This window comes from Pseudopodoces humilis, chromosome 2, assembly GCF_049639895.1.
Source record: "Pseudopodoces humilis isolate 2021_Gansu_Grassland_sample_001 chromosome 2, ASM4963989v1, whole genome shotgun sequence".
In the NCBI taxonomy this organism is placed as follows: domain Eukaryota; kingdom Metazoa; phylum Chordata; class Aves; order Passeriformes; family Paridae; genus Pseudopodoces; species Pseudopodoces humilis.
In genome coordinates, this window is record NC_142201.1 from 71,206,587 (window position 1) to 71,226,788 (window position 20,202).

Genomic DNA, 20,202 nt, shown 5'->3' on the forward strand with positions numbered 1-20,202 from the left:
AAAGGAAAGTTTCTTAGGGCGTAGTTCTATACTGCAAGAGTATGAAGACGTTTGCAGGAGCGGTCTTGTTCCAAGATTTTGCTCAGTTGGCATCTGTACTTTGGATTTTGTTGTCTGTGGTAGACTTCTTGTGAATCTTATTGCCACGTATTTCTATATTTATGTGAATTTGATATGGATCTTTTTCATCTTTGTACTTTGCTACGTCATACTTTTACTTCCTTCAGACATGTTTTAGAGGTCTTTTTAAGGCTTTTAAAATTAGTCAGCTTGAATTTTTCCTTTAGCTTCACAAAAGTCACTAGAGAAGTAAGAAAAGCACTGAAAGGGAATTACAGGCAGCATCAAAAATGTTCCTTCAGAACAGAAAAGCAGATTTAACATGAATTAAAAACTCAACTCTGTTTCAGAGTTGCAAAAGCTCTTTTATTCACCAGAGAAATGTTAAAGCTAGTAATTTTTGGCATAGTATCGGTCAGGGAAGCGTGACAAAGTGCAGTGGAATGCACTGAGCTGTGATCCAGCTTGTAGCGTTATATGACTTTAAGTGTATGGAGCATTGCAGGAAGTGCTACAGGGGGATGGGAAGGCCTTTTAATTTCATCAGCTACTTAGTAACAGTGTCCTCCTTCTTCAGACCCGGCCTGCAACAACAGGGAGTCCACCTTGGTTGCTTGGGTCAGAAGAAAAAAAGTGAACTTTTTGCCTGCACAATCTGTTCAGGACCTGTCTGTTGTCTGAGCACTGCTGTGTAGAATGCAGTGAGATGAGAAAGTAGTGTGAAAGAAGAGCAGTGTGTTTGGGATTTCAGACTGACATATAAACTGGGATTGCATCCCCAGCCCCACCATGAATATGAAGATCCCTGAGCTGAATTTCTGCCCTCACTGGAATCAGCTGTAAAATTCCTAGTGATTTCATCAGGCCAGAATTTTGCTGCCTATTTTGAGCAATAAAAGAGTCCTCCTGTTTCACCAGTACACACACATGCTAAGTCCATTTACTTAGACTTAGGGTTTGGCACAGATTTTGGCCTTAAATGGAAGTATGTTCAAATCTCTTTAATATTGGTAGCTTGGATTTCAGATTACATGGATGACTGAATAACCAGTTATAATAACCAGCCAAGATATTCCTGTAACTTGTAGCATACCTGGTATTTTCCCTTTCTTCTCTAAATTATGATGTCAGTGTTCACAGATTTTTCCAAGCACTTGTAATGACATTATAAAAAAAAATGGTTGTACCTTTCCTAGCATGATTGCATGTTAGAGACTGATAAAACTTTGGTGTGATATGGATGGTATTACCAGTGTAAATAGCTAACAAGAGTTTTACTCTTTGCTTCAGATTTCACATTTGCATTGCAATGATAATCAAATAAAAAGCTACCATTTCAGTCTGATATTGAGTAAAGCTGTTTGGTGCAACATCATTGTAAAAAATTAGGTCTCTACCCAGAAGATATTACAAGCTGGATTGATTTTTCTAGGGTAGAGATGTAAGAAGGCTGCAGTGCAGAAAAGATGAAAGGATAATGACGTTCAGTGGTTTTATTGTTTGCATAGAGATCTCTGTCATTCTTACTGTCTTCTTATTTAACATTCTACAAGAGGAGACCTTGAGGTTGTACTGAAAAAATGGCTAAATGTTCAGTAAATGAGTAGTCAGCTGGTGGGATGTCCCAGTCCATACTCTTCAGGTTGGAAAGAATGCAGTCACTTGGCAGAGAGGGAGCATTGTAATATTCATTGAAAGCTCATTTGGCTTTTAGCACATAGATCCTATTTAAAATTTAGGCTGTCAGATTATTACAGTTTAGGGTACTTATACTCTAGTTTCCTGGCTCTAAACTTTTGCAGAGAAAAGCTGCAAGTTGAAAACTGACTATTAAAATTGATATACAAGAATCGTTATAGTCACTCAAGTAATGGGCTACATATGGAACTACTATGGCTGTATTACTGTTTTACTTTGCAAGGCAGTACTTCGGATAGTTCCAGCAATCTCAGCTATTGCATATTCTGAAGCACAAATCCTGCCCAAATTCAGGTTTTCACACATAGTTTTGTATGTGTGTGTATATATATGTATGCACATACTTCTAAGCCTGCCTGTTATTGGCCTCTATGGTTAGTTTCAGAAGATAGTGGCAGACACCATCTTGATTAAAGGTAATTAGCCATAATGCCAACAATTTTAAATGCTGATGGATGCCTTGGAGAAGAGGAATAGACAGTTACAATGCCTGTTACAGGAAGCAGATGTTGGCCTTGGAAGCACATCTTGAACATTGCTGTTCAGGAGTCACTGCATCTGTGATGCTGCATCTCACAGTACTGTCCAAGGCAGTGTGCACACAGCTGGAAGCCCAAGTAAGTGGAAGTGAGGAAACCATTTCTCTGAAGCTGTAGAAACTACTCCAAGATGACCTCTCAGTGTAATGTGAACCTGATCATCAAAATACAGGGAACCATCTCCATGTATCATCACTGTGGAGGCTTGGCTTTGTTTTGCACTTGGCATGCTTGAAGACTACAAACACATATCTTCCATGAACCTGCGGTGCGCTATGATGCAGGGACATATTTAACAGTACTTGGCAACATGCTCGCAAGTTCGCAATGGGTAGGAGAACTGTCTCCACCCAGTTCTCTTAGAGCAAGTTTAAGAGGTTGAAACATGATTGCCTAACCAGGCATATGTCCTTACCTTTGGCAACTTTGTCAAACAGGTGCATAGAAACTGAAATCTTTTCACTTCATGCAGAAATCAAGACATTCACCTGTGCACTGCTGCTCATTGTTGAATCTTAGCTTCTGGAACTCTGTCGTAAGAATCCTCCCTCCTATGTCATGTAGTGTTGGGCTTGTTACTGCTAGTGTTACTCCATTAAAGCATAGACTAGTTTTCATTACGCTTCTGAAATACTCAAGGAGAGTATTGCTCAGTGTGGTTTTGCTGTAGGCCTCAATTTTAAAAATGTTTCCTCATGGAAGAAAAGTGATCGCTTGATTATTTTTGTTTCTTAATATATTGCACCCTTAAAGATCTTAGAAGAAACACTGCTGTCTTTAAATAGTATTTGTGCAACTCAGCATGGGCTGTAATAATAATAATGATGATGATAAGAATTACAGAACCACAGAATGGGTTAGGTTAGATGGGACCACAGTGGGTCATCTGGTTCAACTTTCCTGCTCAAGCATCCTAGAGCACATGGCACAGGATTGTGTCCAGACAGTTTTTGAATATCTCCAGTGAGGGAGGCTCCACAACTTCTCTGGGCAATCTATTCCAGCGCTCAGTCACTGTGCAGTAGTTTCTCCTTATGTTCAGCTGGAGTTTCTGTGCATCAGTTTCTGCCTGTTGTCCTACTGCTTGGCACCACTAAGAGCCTGGATCCATCCTCTTGATACCCTCCACTTTATGCATTTGTACACATTGTTGAAGTCCCCTCTGTTTTCTCTTCTCAAGGCCAAACAGCCCAGCTCTCAGTCTCTACTCAGGAGAGATGCTTCAGTACCTTACTCATCTTTGTAACCCTCTGCTGGACCCCCTCCAGGAGCTCTGTGTCTTTGTCCATGTACTGAGGAGCCCAGAACTGGACACAGCACTCAGGTGTGGCCTCACCAGGGCAGAGTAGAAGATCAGGATCTCCTCCCTCAGCCTGCTGGCACTGCTCTTCCTAGTGCATCTCAGGGTCCCACTGGCCTTGGTCACAGGGACATTGCTGGCTCATGGACAGCTTGCTGTCCACCAGGCCCCTCAGGTCCTTCTCTGCAGAGCAGCTTTCCAGCAGGTCAGCCCCAGCCTGTGCTGGTGCCTGGGGTTATTCCTCCTCAGAGCAGAACTCCACATTTACCTTTGTTGAATTCCAGTTCTTCTCTGCCCATCTCTCCAGCCATTGAGGTCCTTCTGAAGGGCTGCACTGACCTCTGGGGTATCCTCCCAGCTTTGTGTCATCAGTGAACATTTACCTAATGATACTGGGCCAGGTATTGAACTTAATAGTAGTAATGAAGCATGAAAAACAATTGGCAGTTTTCCTATCAAATTATATAGGTTGGAAGCATTGGAAAATAAGAGTCTTCTAGAAATTTGAGTAAAGGCTTGAAGGAGAGAGGTGAGGAATAATGATCCCCTGCCAGCATTACTGGAAACTACTAAGCAAGTGTGTCAACACTAAGTGACTTTTTCCAGAGAGTATATCTGTTTGAACCTTCTCAAACTCCTTCCTCAGACTTCAATTGTGAGAGAAGGATGAGTAGAACCATGTCCAGTGCTCTGCTTTCCTCCCTCTCCTTTGTTTCAGTTTAATCAGGTTCAGACTTCTCTAGAGTTCAAAATACTGTATTTTCATAAGAAATATAGTTGTTGTGGAATAGGTCCAATATATTCTAGAGTGTTAGAGGGTTTTTACTGGCTTGATACAGTGAGATTTTTTTCCTTCTCCTGAGGTTTAAAATTACTTGTCTAACATGTTGATTTATAGCCTGTCATGTAAGACTGTTTCCCCTTAGCTATATCTTTTTAAATGATCGAATGTATTTCTGAAAAATGTCCTAGTTTTGCCTTGAAATATTAGGTGATAACTGCACAAGAAAAGGAGGGATTAGCTTGTTAAACTTAGTATGATACTAACATACAAAATACAGCAATTAAAATCTTTCTTAAAGTAGCACAGAAGCAAAAAAAAAAAAAAAAAAAGGTAGAAAGAAAAACCTTTTGGTCTGAGATATCACAAGCATATTTCCTTCACCTGGGAATCTTGTAGGCTGGTGTTAAAGAAGAAGAGGAGACTCCTGGGCTGGAGCTCCAGGAGAGCAGCTTTTGTTGCTCCTGCCAGAGCCACCCGTCTTCCCTCTTGTTTCTCCCCAGTTCATTCTTGCAAGCTGTGCCAGCACAATGTTTGTAGAGCTGAGCAGTGACTGATCAGAGGAGTAATCCAGGTTAAAAATAACTTTCTGGGGATGATGGGAGGGATGTGAGCACAATTGAGAGGTACGACAGGGGGAAGGCACAGAAAGCAGCAGAGAAATTGAGAGTGGTGGCATCTGCCTTGGCTGTCAACCACCATCAGAGGAAATGCCGAGAGAAAGCTTGTCCTTGCACTTACATGCTCTCCTCCTTCCAGCTGTGCTCCAGAAAGGGCCATCTGCTCCATGCTGTGTTATCTCACTCCTCCTCTTGCCGAGGTCTTACTGTCCCAGCTGAGCTGCTGCTGGAGTTAACCCTAGCTGTCTTGGGACAAAATGCTTCAACAGCTGAATCACAGGTCTGTGCTAACCCAGCTGGCTCTGGTGGCAAGTGTGGTCAGGCAAGAGGGAAGCAGGCAAGACTTCCAGCACAGGGAGAAGTGACAGGCAGCCAGGGACAAGACAGAAATAGTTTTCTGCCAACACACTTGCAGCTGGAACAGCTACATGAATAGTAAGTCATGAATGCTAAAAGTAGTGATGTTTTCTACATTGCTGTGCTGATTTCGTTGATGGCTTGTGGCAGGTTTGTGAGATGATACTAATGTTAAGGAGGTGGCATTGAGGATAATCTTCTCAGAGGATTTATTTTCTTACAACAACCCAAAATACATCTCACAGCTTTTGCATGTGGAGTGGAGTGAGAAAGATGCCTCTTCAGGACTCTGTGTCCTGACTATTAAAGTGTGCCACTTGGCTGGTAGCCATCAGAAATAACATTGAGGTGGACTGAGTAAAGATACTGTTAAGGACAAAAACAAACAAACAAACAAACAAACAAAAAAAGGACAATTTCAGAGATAATGTGAAAACCTAGAAAGAAATAGTTTTATATTTTCATGTATACTCTTGAAAATAATTGCACAATAAAAACAAAGCTGGATGACTTAGTTGTTTAAGTTCCTTTCAGTTCTGGTCAACTCTATCTTATATTTCTCCCCTACTCTTCTGTGTTAAGCTGGACTTAGATTCCTGCTTACAGTGTTCGTCTAGGCCACTAATTAAGGCATGTGTTACTAACTGGCTTAAATTTCTTTTTCATTTATTTATTTGTTTGTTTATTTATTTCTACACTTCTCTATTCTCGTGGGGCACAGTAACAGAGCAGTGGAGTGAAGCATTATCACAGAGCAGTAGTATTTTCTTCGTGCATCTCATCAGTTTTGGGGACCTCTGTGGGCATTTCTCCCTCCCCCTGGTAGCTCCTGATCTGAAGAAGATGCAGCTGCTCTCTTGGGGGAATTGTTTACCTCTCTGTGGAATCTCGTCCTGGTCAGCTATGTGCTAAGAATGTGAATAATTTTGCTGTGGCTGCTTTACATGTAAAAAGCCAGACCTTAAGATATTTTATCCAGCTGAGGCCTTTTTTTCTTTCTCTTTTTCTTTTTTTTTTGCCTCTAACTCTAGTAGATTTGAGAGTTTTATCTTGCAACTGCAGAAAGTTGTGGTAACTTTGAGTGTTATAAAGCATTTAGTACAAAGAGATATTCTTGTAGCCTTGAAAATCATTAAATGCCAGTCAGTGCTGTCTAGCAGTTCTTACTTTTGGAGCTGTAGTATATATATGTGTTTATGTATTTGATAGAGTTAATGAAACTAAGTCAAGAGCTGCATGGAGACTTCTGGCAAATGTCTAATGAGATCCCTAGTGCTGCAGTGTATATCGCATTACAAGATTGAGCGTATTGATTTTAAAATGTTAAAAGCTGAACAAATGCCTTTTTTTATTTTTGAATGGGTGTTTGGGGGGGAAAAAAGAAATACAGCATTACAACTAACACATAAAATTCAAAAATGCCAAGAAAAATTTTTAAAATAGTATTTTATGTAAAAGTTTTGCCTCTTCCTACTCTAAACAATAAATACAGGAAGTTGCCTTGCACAGCACTTGCATTCTGTGTGTAAGTATCTCTACAGAAAAATATTAGGAATCTTATCTCAAGATAAAACCCAGATGTTTCTTCAGTCACGTGAGGTGTGCTGTGTTGCACTGGGAGGCTGAGAGAGAAAGTAGCCTTCATTTGTCTCACAGTAGAGCTGTATTTCTCAGATATATTCTTTCTTTTAGACTCTGCATTACTGCTTGATGTCAGTTGGGGTCCCATTGTGATACAAATCCTCAAAGGAGAGAACAGTTCACTGGTAATGCATTCCAACCAGATATCCTGGAGGTCTTATAAGTTCTTTTAAAGTACTCCCCAAACAAAAATTAGGGGAGCCAAACTCTCATAAATCTCTAAAGGCCATATCAGGAATACACTGGAAACTTGTTTGAAAAATTGTTAGTACTTGACCTTGAAAATGAATGGGCAGCTTAATTTTGCTGTCTTCACCTGAACTTTCCTTGCCTTGGAGGTTTTAAAACAACATTTCAAAGTTCTAATGGTTTAAAACTGAACAAACCACCATATAATGTTACAAAAAAAAAAAAAAAAGCAGGTAGAGGAATATCACTTTAAATGTTAAAATCTTAAGAAGTAAAATAACGCTTGTAATGCCTTAAGTAGGTAGCACTCAGTAAAAGTGACAGAGGCACCATTAACAGGAATAGGTGCAAAATTTTTACAGTTTGTAGAGTTGAATCTGGAGAAATGCAATAAACAGTACTAATGCATTGCAAATTTGCAGCAACACATAACTTTGTGGGTAACAGCTGTCTCTGGTAGCACAAAAAAAACCTCTTCCAGTCTTTGACACAATTCTTTTCTATGCTTTGGGGCTTTATTCCCGGACAGCAAACTTTTTAACTCATCTTGCTGAATATAAATACCCAGTTTACAAGTTCCTCTTATCCAATTTGTCTAAGAAATTATTTGTAAAGTCTGTGAATATCTGTGAAAATCCTATTTTCTACATAACTCAAGATATATATCTTTTTAGTAGAAGGAAGAACAATGGGAAGCCCTCATCTTGGTGTCTGTGGCCATTGAAAAGAAATGCTATTGTTGTAAATGTATTTTTGTAAATGTAATAGTATTACATTTAGTATTATTGTATTATTGTAAATGTAATTCCAGCCAAATGCATTTTTTGCTAATGAATGAGTAAAAAAATTAGCAAACACATCACTTGCTGCTAATGAAGAGGAATAAGCTCATCATGAAACCTTAATTGAACTGCTATTCTATCCAGCTTGATTTTGTCACCCTGATAGAGTAAGAAACTGCTGTCTCCAAAAAAAGGAAAAAGGGGAGAAATGTGTGCTAGCAAGAAGGGGTCCGTGCTATCATTCTCACAGCTCAGGATGTGAAAAGAAGGTCTAAGGGAGGGCATGGATGGCCTACTGATCTTGCAATATGCCCTGGCTGCTAATGGGTGTAAGTAGTAATACCACAAAATATCTCCCCTGAGAGAAAGAACATGAAAGAACCCAATTCCAAGAGTAGAGTTAAATGACAAATGGCCTTTGCATAGCAAGGTGCTGCTTTTGTGGGAATTTGTCTTCTTAATGTATGTAGTGATTTAAGATTCATTGTAGCAGGAATAGGTATAGTTTTGGTTTTTATCTTTTAGGATTGCACACCTTGAGTGTAGGGACCCTCTTCTGGACTCCCAGAAGGTAGAGTAGGAGGTTCATTTCTTATTCATGGCTGGATTTCATACATGAGGATTTTGGCACACAACTGGCAGTGAAGCTGTCCTGGAGCACCTTTCTGGAAACAAGAGTGTTGTTCTGCTGTGTGCTGCACCTTTTCCTCAAGGCTGAGCTCAACTCTGCCTCAACTTTGAAGATGCCTTCTGAGCAAGGCTCTTTGCTATGTTCTGTGTGTGTTGAGAGTTTGTGAGATTCCAGTGGAATCAATAAACTTCTGAAGGCAGCTTGCTATGACTTTTTTTTCCAGGAACTTGTATAGGTTCTTTGCTGGGTGCTGCAGTGTTATTAATATCCTCAGACTAATATTTACATTGGTCTTAATATCAGCATTATCAGCATTGTTGGCCGAATTTGTGTGTTTCACTAGGCTGAGTCAGACAACGGCAAAGTGGAGGAATTAGTCTGGCTGAAGTCTGCCCATTCTCTTGGGTGAGAAAACTTTCTGATTGCATTGGCAACATGCACAGCACCTTTCCTGCTCTGCTAATTACTTCAATGTGCTTTATGAAGAAGTGGTAATAAAACACTTCCTGTGTGTGTTATTTTTATATTTTCAAGCTGAATTCTGTCTTTAAATTTAGATTCTGGATTCATTGCTGCTTTCTGGATGTAAATCATGCCAATCCAGAGGAAAGTTTAAAACCAAATGGCAACTGGGTTTTTGAACCAAGATTTTGAAGATTCTTGCCCCGTGCATACCTTCCTCCTAGTTATAAAGGCTGTAACACCTGATATTGTCTATTAGCTTTTGGCAAACTCTGTGCTGCTCAGTGCTGCTGCTGAAGGGGTTGTTTGCTTCTCTTTACATCAACTCAACTGCTTTACTGTTAGGATAAAGAAAGCAGAAAACAGGGAGATGGGAGGTGTGCCATTCAACACTTTAGTAGCACAAATTAAAATCCAGAGACTTAGTAAAATACTCTCCACTAGCTGTGAAGAAAGGATTCTGTGCCACGTAGAAAGGATTTGCTTTGGAGCACTAGATAGATGACTTTTGTTCTTTGTGTTACAGTTGTAAGCCTCAAAGTCTGCCCAGTGTTGGGCTTGGTATGAAAAGGGGATGATGAGTGTGATCACACCCCTAGTTATTAAAAAACGTGAACAAAAGCCTGGAAGGGGGTCTCAGTGAACATTACAGATTATAGTGGTGCTTGATTTGAGTCAACTCATGAGCTTATACTTGAATTTGTTTACCAATTGCCCTCTGTTTCTTTTTTCTCAGGGTTCAAAAGCTATTGTAAGATGTTACCTTACCTTTGCAATACTAAGGTGTGGATGAGTGGTGATGTGCCTTGCCTTGTGGGATCAGGAGAAGCTCTTAAGCCACAATGGTTAATGCAAAGCATGTGGCTGAAGAACTGTGTGGCAGACTCTGTAAACCTGCCAGTGCAGAACTTGTAAATACTGCTTATAACTTGATTTGCCTGACTGTAAGGTTTCTAAATTAGCACATAATAGTGCTCCTGCTCCAGTGCTAAGGATTAGGAGAGATTTGTCCAACTTTCTGTCTGTTGATGGACCCAACATGGGTCATTTGGTTAGACTTGAACTCTAAATAGTTTAAATAGCTCTCCAATGAGTGTACTTAAAAGAGTAATGAGGAATACTTATGGCTGTATATACAATTGTTTGTTCTAAATTAGAAAACCTTTTCAAAATAGGATTCTTCTCTTGTGTCTATGTAGGGCTTAGCACAGTGCAGAAGGCTTTGGGGTGCCATTACACAGTAGAAAGGATTTTGTGCAGTTAGGAGATAATTTGAACACTGCAGATGTACAAATACACTTTTTTTCCCTCTTCTTTAGTCTATCATTAATGTAAATCTGACCCCTTTGAATTTTGGAATATATATAGTCCTCGAGTACGACATGTGTTCAAAATGGAATGCTATGTGCTTGTTCCTTACAACTCTCTGCTGATGTGGGATCTGAAGCGGTGTGTTTTCCAGAAGGGGAATTGTCTGTACTCAGGGAACTACTATTGCTGTTGGCCAGGTATGATTTCTAAACCAGGAGTGTGTGCTCTTTGAAAGGCTGAGAGAGCAAGCAGTTGCCTTCAGAAAGGGGCATTTGAGCCTTTGAGGTAGGCAGCAAATCACCATGGATCCTGGATGTTTACAGTATCACTCCCTTCACCAAATATCTGGGGAAACAAGGCTTGTGCCATCAGCTTTTCAGACACTGATGTGCTTTTTCTAAGGCTGGTGTGGACAGGGAGAACAGGTTGTCACTGTTCCTCAGGTTTATCTATTAAGTTGCCTGCAAGATGAAGTTCTCTGCACCCTGCTTCCCTTCCTCTCATGCCTATGTCCTGGCTGGAAGAGAGCAGCTCAGGTCTGTTTTTCCTTCCCAGCCTACTTGAAAGAAAGGGAAAAAAAAAAAGTGGTATTCATGGTGGTTCTTAATTATTTTCACTCAATTTATTATTGTTCTTAATGTTGTGGTCTCTCTTTCCTTGCCTGTTTCTTCTTTCATGGCACTTGAGCTTTGTGTAGAGGACAGCTTTGTTACCTGGAGCAGGACCTCTTCCAGCTTTCTTCAGCCTTCCCCTTTCCAAAAGCTTCCCTTTGGCCTCTCCCTTTCCAAATCCTTTCCAGAATGGCTGATGTGCTTCCAGAAACAATTCAATAAATGTATATGTAAATATAATTAAATTACGCATTTTATCTGACTGATGACACAAATAAGAGTCTTAATTTTTGCATATTGCTTTTAGGGGGCTCACTTGAAATCAGATTAACTTAAAGAAAATAATCTACAGACCTGTGCACATTATGTAATACCTGTATGTATGTCAGTACATACACACACTCTCTGGGACATCAACAGGAGTTGTCTGATGAAATTTTTTGATTGGATTTGAAAATAGACATTGCAGTGCACGTGTGTTTTCTCTTTAAACAGATTGCATCTCTTGCATAGTTCATCAGAACTTCTTGAAGTGTTTACATATGCACCCTTTGTCTGGAGATGCCTTGTTATAAATACTTCATTTTACAGGCATTTGTTTGGAAATATGTTGAGCAGCCGTGCTTGGTTTATTTCCAAATGTCTTAACTTTGGGACTGTGGATTGGCTTACAGCCTGAAGTTCATAGCTCTCCTTTTCAGGGGAAGAACCATATTTGAACACCTCTTGGAATAGAAGAACTATCGTGTAAAATGGGAGGTGTCCCCCGTGAAACACCCATGGCCAAACACACTGTGTCTTGCAATGAGCTGTGGTGGGGGAATGGGCTACACAGGCTACACTATGCAACAACAAACAAATACCAGGAAAAAAATTAAGTTCTATGCTGCTAGGTAGTATAAGTTGCATAGTGTTAAAAAGCATTTTGATGTAACTGGTACCTTCTGTGTTATCTCACAAGAGGCTGTGTCATATTTCCAGTTGCTGTTCTCGACTCTTTTTTCTCTCTTACCCTTTATAAGTTGGTGAAGGTGTTATGGTAGCTGCTCTTTGTAAGTACCCTGCTGCTAAATCTATATAGCACTTTTCTTTTCTTGGAGGAACTTACACAGCTTTGATTAGTCACCAACTTAAGCAGAAGCAGCTGGGAAAAAAACAGTAGAAAAGTCTTTTCTGTGATACATGTGAAAGAACTTTGTATTCACTCTAGGGCTAGGAAAATATAAAACCTAAAGTGATAGATTTCAAATGTTGGTATGACTTGTCTGGTTCATTTGTTTGATTTTTAACCATCCAGAGTTGTTTTAAATCCTAAAAGGTATTAGAAACTTTCTTCACCAAAAGATAGGTTTTGTATGTGAAAAAAAGTAACAAGATGATCTAGTTACTTTTGTTCTATTTTGTCTCATTCCTTCCATAGCAATAGCAAATACAGCTATGGAAGGAATACAGTTAGACATCAGGAAGAATTTATTCACAGAAGGAGTGATTAAGCATTGGAGTGGACTGCCCAGGGAGGTGGTGGGGTCACCATCCCTGGATCTATTTGAAATGGTGATGTTCACTCAAAAGTTGGACTCAATGATCTTAGAAGTCTCTTGCTACTCTAGTGATTCTGTGATTCTGTGGAATGTGCCGTATTTTGTGGCTTTGAGGATTAAGGTGATTTATTTCAGAGTTGGTTTGTGGTGGTCATGATACAAGTGTTTCCGTGCTGGGACCCAGTAGAATTGACACTTCAGTCCTCCAGCATCTTTGTGCCTAGCACTCCAAGTTGCATATTTTGGTCTGTATTTAATTAACTTACTTGAAGAATAAGTTATCATGCTGTCATAAACGAAGCAATAACAGGACCCAATTGTACTGAATGCTGTACAAAGAGAGTAGTAAATTTATCCATCTTCTGTAGGTGACTGGCTAAATAAAGACTAAAAGTGTTGGAGGGAAAACAGAATGAGCAGTGGCATAGCAATGACTGTCACATTAGATTTATTTTTATTTGTCTTTCTTCTGATAGGGCATCTACCAGAGTACTGTATCATTCACAAAATCCTCCCTCTGTCTTTTGCACATACTCCCTTTGTTAGTTCTGCAAATATCTCTTGAAAATGTGTATAAAAACCCATCTGGTTAAAGTTGTTCCATATCTGCAATTTCCCATTCCTAATTTATAGTCATGTATTTTTTTCATATGTTGATGTGATTTAATTTAGTGAGTCTTATATTTTGTCATGTGTCTGTATTCATTTTCTGAATGCCCAGTTTTATGTATTACAGTGTGTCTCCTCTGCACACTTTCACTCCTGGTAAGCCTGGTATGAAGGGGGATAAAAAGGAAGGAAGCACTCTGACAATGTGAGTTGGGAATGCACAGTCAGTACAAAGCAGAACTAGAGCATCCAGCTAAAGTAATGGATGACCTTCAGAGATGGAATGGCAGCAGAATTGAAAATAATTCAGGAGCACAAAAGGTAGAAATGCTGGAAGCAAAAACTGAAGGCCAGGGTTAAAGCCCCAAGTGACTTTACCACAAGGATAACTTTTCCACCGCTGTTGGCACATCATCAAGAGTGGTGTGTGCAGCTCTTAGCAAAATCATGTCTCAGTCTGATCTTTCATGATACAGAGATGGGCTACTACACCAAGAAAGGGAACAAAAATCCCATTTGAAAAAAGAAAACAAGTTCAGCTCTGGAGGTCAAGCTGCAAGAATCTCTTAGGATGAAGGAGGCTCACTGTGTAGGTAACAGCAGAACTGCTGTGAAAAGACAAAACTGAAATCAGAAGTAATAAACTGACCCTTCATAAACTAGGCTGAGAGGGAGGTTTATTACTGCCTAAACAGGATAGCTTTGGAGGAGTTTGTAACAGGAGCAGTGGGGGCAGAAAACCCTTAACTAATCATGGGGTAGATGCCCATTAGGTTCTGAATGGGTCACATGGTTTCAGAATGGACTAAGTGATGCCGTGGCACTCAGTAGGTTTCTGCCTCTGCTAATTTCCTCCTGATTTTTGATGCACTAAAACTGAAAGGCACTAATGATACTCAGGATAATGTCTTAATTATGTAGCTAGAATATTTTAATCAAGGTTATGGTAGACATGGGAATTTATGTGCAAAATTTAGCCCCTGATGTTAGCAACCTGAAAACAGGCAAAACAAAAGTAAAGTACAAAATTGGATGAAGTGTCCAACTAGAGAATTACAGAGAGAATATTGCAAAATAGGTTTCTCTGTTCTGTGGGGCTGCAGCAGTTCTGATAGGGTACATTGTACACATTGTTTCCTGAACTGCTTGGGTTTTGCGTGTTTAAAACCATGAATGAAAAATCCTACAATGGGGGGCTATCACAGAAAGGCTTGTAATCAATGCTGGATCATCTCTTTTGGCATGAGCTTTATTTTTTGCCCTTCTGCAGGAAACCTGTATCTGTTTCCTGCATCTGTCACCCATCCTTTTTAGTGAATGGAAAGCAAGTAATTAATTTTTGTTGTTGTTAGCAATTAATTACCCTTGCCAAATTCTGGAGGACCTATTGTCTCCTTCAGACACAATGTTCTTGGGAAAAAGTCTTACTTATTGTAACCTCTTGTGCAATCTTCACTTGGATGATAAATACATCTTGGCAACGAGGAGCTTTCTGAATGAAAAATGTTGCTGGACAACCCTGTAGTACAGCAAGAACGCAAACCTCTGCCAATGCTGGTGGAGTGCAGCCAGGCGGGAGGGTAAAATGGGGAAAGCCTTTCACACTGCCTGCAGAGCACAGAGATGAAGTCTTTATATGCACACATCCAAATATCTGTTTACCATCAAACAAGGATTTTTCCTATTGAGCATCTGAGCTCAAAGGTGGCCTTCCTTCAAGCAAAATCTTGAAATCTGTTGGAAAGCTGCCATCTGCCAGTGCAAGACTGAGGAAGTAGCAGAGAGCACGTGGACCATGCAGCAGTCAGGATTTGGTAGCCCACTGTAGGAATTAGCTGGGAAACTCCACTCTCCCCATTTTTATTATTTGAGTCCACAAATCTTGGATCCTGCAGTTTCCTCAGTCTGTTTTGTGGTTCATGGCCTGACTTTGGTTTTCCATTAGATCTGTCCAGAATCATAGCTGACCACTGAAACCTCATTTTAATATTGCAGCTGTTACATTCATTACAGTGTTGTTAGAGTTAATTGTAAGTGCACATTTTTTGGTAAATGCACATTTTGTAAATGTACACATAAATGTAAATGTACATTCCCCCCTGTAGCTCTTCACTTCTACTTTTTCTGGTTGATTTTTTCACCAATACTTAGTGAGTGATGTCTGGAAACAAAAAGGTGCATAATAGCCCTGCACAGAGAGATGTTTGAATCTTCCAAAGGGAGGGAACATAGAGAATGAGTTGGGAGTTCTCCGTTCTCTTGTGGTTTCTGTGCACATTGCCAGTGGCTGGTGTTTCTCCGTAGGCCTGGCAGCTGCTGTGGGGCAGCAGAGCACAGCCAGCAGCCAAGTTTCTCAATCCATACTGCGGCTGACAGCGTTTGGCCTCGTGAAAAGGAAACAATCTGAAGCAGAAGGCCTGATGCAGTGTACCTTGCAGTTAATGGAAATCTTTGTTGACCTCAGTGGGAGCTGGACTTGATCCTGTGCCTACTTGAGTGTTTTGGCGTTGGCTACAGCTCCAAGTGGCTTTTTTTCCCTGGCTCGTTTCTGATTCCTTTTTTTTCCTTCTCTTTCTAAAGTGTACTTACCTTCGAGTGGTGTAAAATCAAGACAGCTCCATCCATGTCACTGTAGCTGGGCACTTTTATCCTCACCCAGTGTCTGTCCTTGTTTCCTCAGCCCTTCTACTGTATTGATTTGCAAGATTTTGGCATTGATTTCCCTCCTTTTTGAGCCATTCTGCTGCTTCTCACAAACACCTTCCATCTCACTTAAGCCTCTGCTCTCCAACAAGTGTAATTGTTTAATCCATCTTCTGCCCTTCTTCCTCAACTTCAAAACAGTCCTTATATTGTTTTCTGGCAAATGCAGCCCAGGCCCCATCCCCAGCTGCCAACAGAGAGCCAGCTTCCTTCCCCTTCAGCAGGCCCCTGGAGGCCAGCCCTTGGCTACCTCATGCCAGCCACTCTCCCTTGCTCAGCAGAGCTCATCCCTGTGTTACACATTGGGAGGAGAAGGCCACTGTGCCTCAGGAGCCAGTAGCCCACCTCAGGCAGAGCACACTCTCTGTGATCCTCAGCCACACATCAGGATGTCTTCTGTCCCTAAGGAAAAGGTGTTGGAAGCAATGGAGCTCTTTTCAGGGGACTGCCAGAGAGAGCTGCGGGCATGGACAGTGGCAATGGGAAAAATGATGCAGAGGAGGACAAAGGCTAGCTGCAGCACTGCTGCAGCTCCTTGTTACCCTCCACTCTCCTTGAGTATCACACGCCCCCAGAGGGATTTGTCTCCTGGGTGGAGAATTGTGATTAATTGTAATTTACCTCTGAGGAAAATATTTTTCCATTTGTATGTGCATTTTTGGATTTTTTTATATTTTTGGTCGCTCTCAATTTGCTTGGAGATGATGTGAGGTTTTTGTACATTAGTATCAGAAACTGGGGATATTGTGTAGGATGCTGTACAGGAGAAGAATCAAAAATCAAAAGAAAGGGGTTCTTTTGAGCCACTTCATTTTTTCCAGCAGTAATGTAAATGCTGAGCAAACAGGTGTGTAATGAGGAAACACTTTAGACGGTGGGAGCTGACCTAATGAAAGATGAGAAGTGGGGAGCTGGAGCACGGGGCTGCTGTTGCACTGGGGGCTTGAAAGGGTGAGATTGCCCCTGACACACCTGCTGGTCCCAAGCTCTTGCTGGCCTCTTATGTTATCCAGCTGTGCACAGTGGAATGTGTTGTGCCTGTTCCCTCACATTATTCCCATAAAGTTTAAACATGAATCTCCTAAACTATGCTGAAGGTAGAAGATGCAGCTTCAGGAAGGCCAGTGGTGTTTTTACTGTGCTTTACAGACACAGGCAATGGTAAAAGATGAGAAAGTTACAGTATGCTTTCAGAGATAATATCACTATGGTGGTGATAAAAATTTCTCCTATTTTGGCCCCTTTGAATTGTTTACAGCCAGCACAGATCAGAGAGGGAGAAATGGACCATGTGGGATGCTTTGTTAATCATTAATATAATTGTTACCCAACATCCAAACCAGCCCAAATGTGCTTATAGAGAACATTTAATTTAGGAAACTAAGACTTGTGACCTAAGGCTAGATCCAGCTGCTGTAAATGGGACAGAGTATATGTTAGCAACAATGTGAAACAGGGCTGTGAAGCCCAGAGTCCCTGGATGATGAGAATGGTGAGCACTAGGATATGACTTTGCTAATACTTTAGAAATGTATCCACAAGAAGAAGAAAGAAAGAGGAAAAAACATTGTGGGAAATTCTTTCCTTCATACATAATATTTTTCTGTTGATTTAAAATTGCCCTTAGTAATGTGTTGATGCCAGTGAAGTAATTCAGCTATAGGAAATATGAAACCAACTACTGCCTTTCTATGAATTATGAGTCATAAATTGTATGGAAAATATTCAGCTTGCTACAGCTATTCCTCAAGCAGAATCTCTGACTAATGAAGAAACTGCTGCCATTTTGGGGGGAGTAGGAGGGGTCTGAGTTAAGCAAAACAAGATGTTAAGTGCCAGCATGTGGCTCTGTGCTAAGTGTGAATTTGTGTCATCTGAGATGGGCCTCCCTTGCTAAACAAACAATTAGCGGGTATTTGACTCGTACTTGCCGTTCAGTGCAGTGAAGCTGCCCTTTGCTCCAACTGGAGTTCCCGAATGCCATACAGTGCCCAGAACTGACCCGTGGGAGAGCCATGCACCAGTGCCAACCCAGCTGCCACATCTGCAACCAGTCAGGCAGGCCAGAGAGGCACAACCTCCATCTGATTCAGTGCTCAGTGGGCAGGCTGTAATGACAGAATCCCCCTAAAAATAGCAGTAAAGTGGCAAGAGAACAGGATACTGACATTAGCAGGCAAATCCTTGGTGGTGGCATTCCTTTCATTCAGCTTCAGCCATCGAAGAGCTGGGAGTTCAGTTCAAGTTAGTTCTCTAATCATGTGTTACTAAGGTTTATCTCCTTTTTTATCTATTTTATGCATTGCCTTTTGGAGGTGATTACAGAAAGGTCCTACTTTTGAGGTAGGTATCCAACTTTCGATGGGTGAAGTTCTGTGAGTTCAATTCAGCATTAAAGCTCTGGATTTCAGTTTCTCCATCATTTTAGAAAAGACCATGCAGCCTCATGAGGATTTGTGAATTTTGTTTTGCAACCATACAGTTGCTAGAGTTATTCAAAGGTGTTTAATATACCTGAGCTGTAACTAAAAGTATAAACAAACTGCAAGGAGCTGTAGAGCAGGAGTAGCTAACCATGGTTGCGTTTGAAGTTTAGCTGGAGCATTCATATTTGCCCCAGTTTTAGTTTTCAGGCTGTGTGTTTGGCACCCATACTAACTTCTCAGTGATGGACACGTGCCCAATAAAATACATCTAAAAAGACTGACAGTGTAGCTTTCACTTTGGGATGCCCAGTCATTTTCCAGACAAATAGAGGATGATGTCCCAGATGTATTGAAAACAGCATTTTTTCTTTCTTATTTACTCTAGTAAGTGGAAATCAACCCCTGCCTAATTAGCTTCTCTGTGGTATTTGTGAAAGGGTAAAGTTTTTACTGTGTTCAGGTGTGACTGAAATGCTCTCAAATACTAACAGCTAAATTTTCATTTCATCCAGTGTGAAACTATGCTGTCTTTTCCATACTTGATTCAAAGACTGTTTTAAGGGCTCTCGAAGTACATGTTTTAATTTGAGGCTTCTTTAATTGCCAGAATCTGGGTAGGTTGTGCATTTTGTTATTTTCTTCTTGTAATTTTTGAGTTGGTAAGGCATGCAAATGCTTTCAAAATACCAAGTCCATTTGGCTTCAGGCAGCTGTGATCTGGTATTTAAAATGTTCCTATTAATGTAAGAACACTTACTGCTTTCCAGCTTGCAGTCTATCGCTTGGGGTTTGTCACAACGTGATTCAATTCTTGTTTGCTTTGTACAGGAGATGGCTGTCCGAGCACTGAAGCAGACAGGGAGCAGAAGTATTGAGGCAGCCCTGGAGTATATCAGTAAGATGAGCTACTTGGATCCTAGAAATGAACAGATAGTACGTGTAATTAAGCAAACTTCACCAGGTGAGCATGTTGGTTTGTTTTTTTTTTTAATTGTGTTCTTCTTTCTTGCAATAAGGTAGTTTTTAATGTAGGGTCATTGCTGAGGGGAAGTGTTGGACAGCAGTGTTCCACAGCAGTTTTGTTGGAGATGGTGAAGTGAACCTGGCCTTGCAAAGAGCTGCTTCCAAAGAGCTGCCTGTGTACACATTCAAAGTCCACCTTCTTAAACAGAAATCTGTTGTTCAAATCCAAATATTCCCCCATTGGACCAGAACAGACTTACTGGTATACAAATCTAGGGGGTGGACTTTGTCTCTTGACATCAAGATTATTTGCACAGCTGAATTATGTGTCCCAAAAAAGGACAGTTATTGCTGCTACTTTGTTTTGTGGCCTCTGATAAGGGAAAGCAAAGTCAGCTTGCCCCCAAGGCTCTACATGAATCCTGCTGATAGAGATGACAAATGGGTCTTATGGCTGCCTCCCACTTCCAGGTCAGAGTAGCCACTTTTCAGGATGCTTTGGATTGCCACAGCCTCATCAGTGCACTGCACTGTGTCCCAGCAGATGAGCTGTCAGAGGTGGTGTTGTAATAACAGCCTCACTAATGCTGGCCTTGTGTTATCACAGGAGAAAGCGCTGGCAATTATGGAGTTCATTTTAAAGATCTCTGATCATTTGTCCAACCTGATTCCATTTCAAAACATTGCATTCTTTATGGTGTTGTTCAGTGTGGTGCACACCCTCAGTGTGCAGAGAGTATGCAGTAACCTGTCTTAATACCATGCATGTCCCTGTGTGTCTGTAGGCAGCAGGGCTTGCGTGTCAAGGTCAGGAGTCAGCAGCTGTGCTCAGGTGTGCTGCATCTGGCCCAGCTGGGACATGCTATACTGCAAAAAGGTTGTAATCCACTCTTCAAGTCTGTTAGTTCAATATGACTATTCTTAAAGGCTTTGTGAAGTCGGGATTTTAAAAGGAAATGGTTTAGGCATAAATGGCCA

General features: G+C 40.9%; 1 protein-coding gene across 1 annotated transcript in view; it reads left to right on the top strand.

Moving 5' to 3' along the window:
* LATS2 (large tumor suppressor kinase 2) overlaps positions 1–20,202 on the top strand; it is a 48,719-nt gene that overhangs the window by 17,333 nt on the left and 11,184 nt on the right. Inside the window, exon 3 of the mRNA XM_005516258.3 lies at positions 19,090–19,222. Coding sequence (XP_005516315.1) covers positions 19,090–19,222 — 133 coding nt within the window. The remainder of the gene's footprint in view (positions 1–19,089; positions 19,223–20,202) is intronic.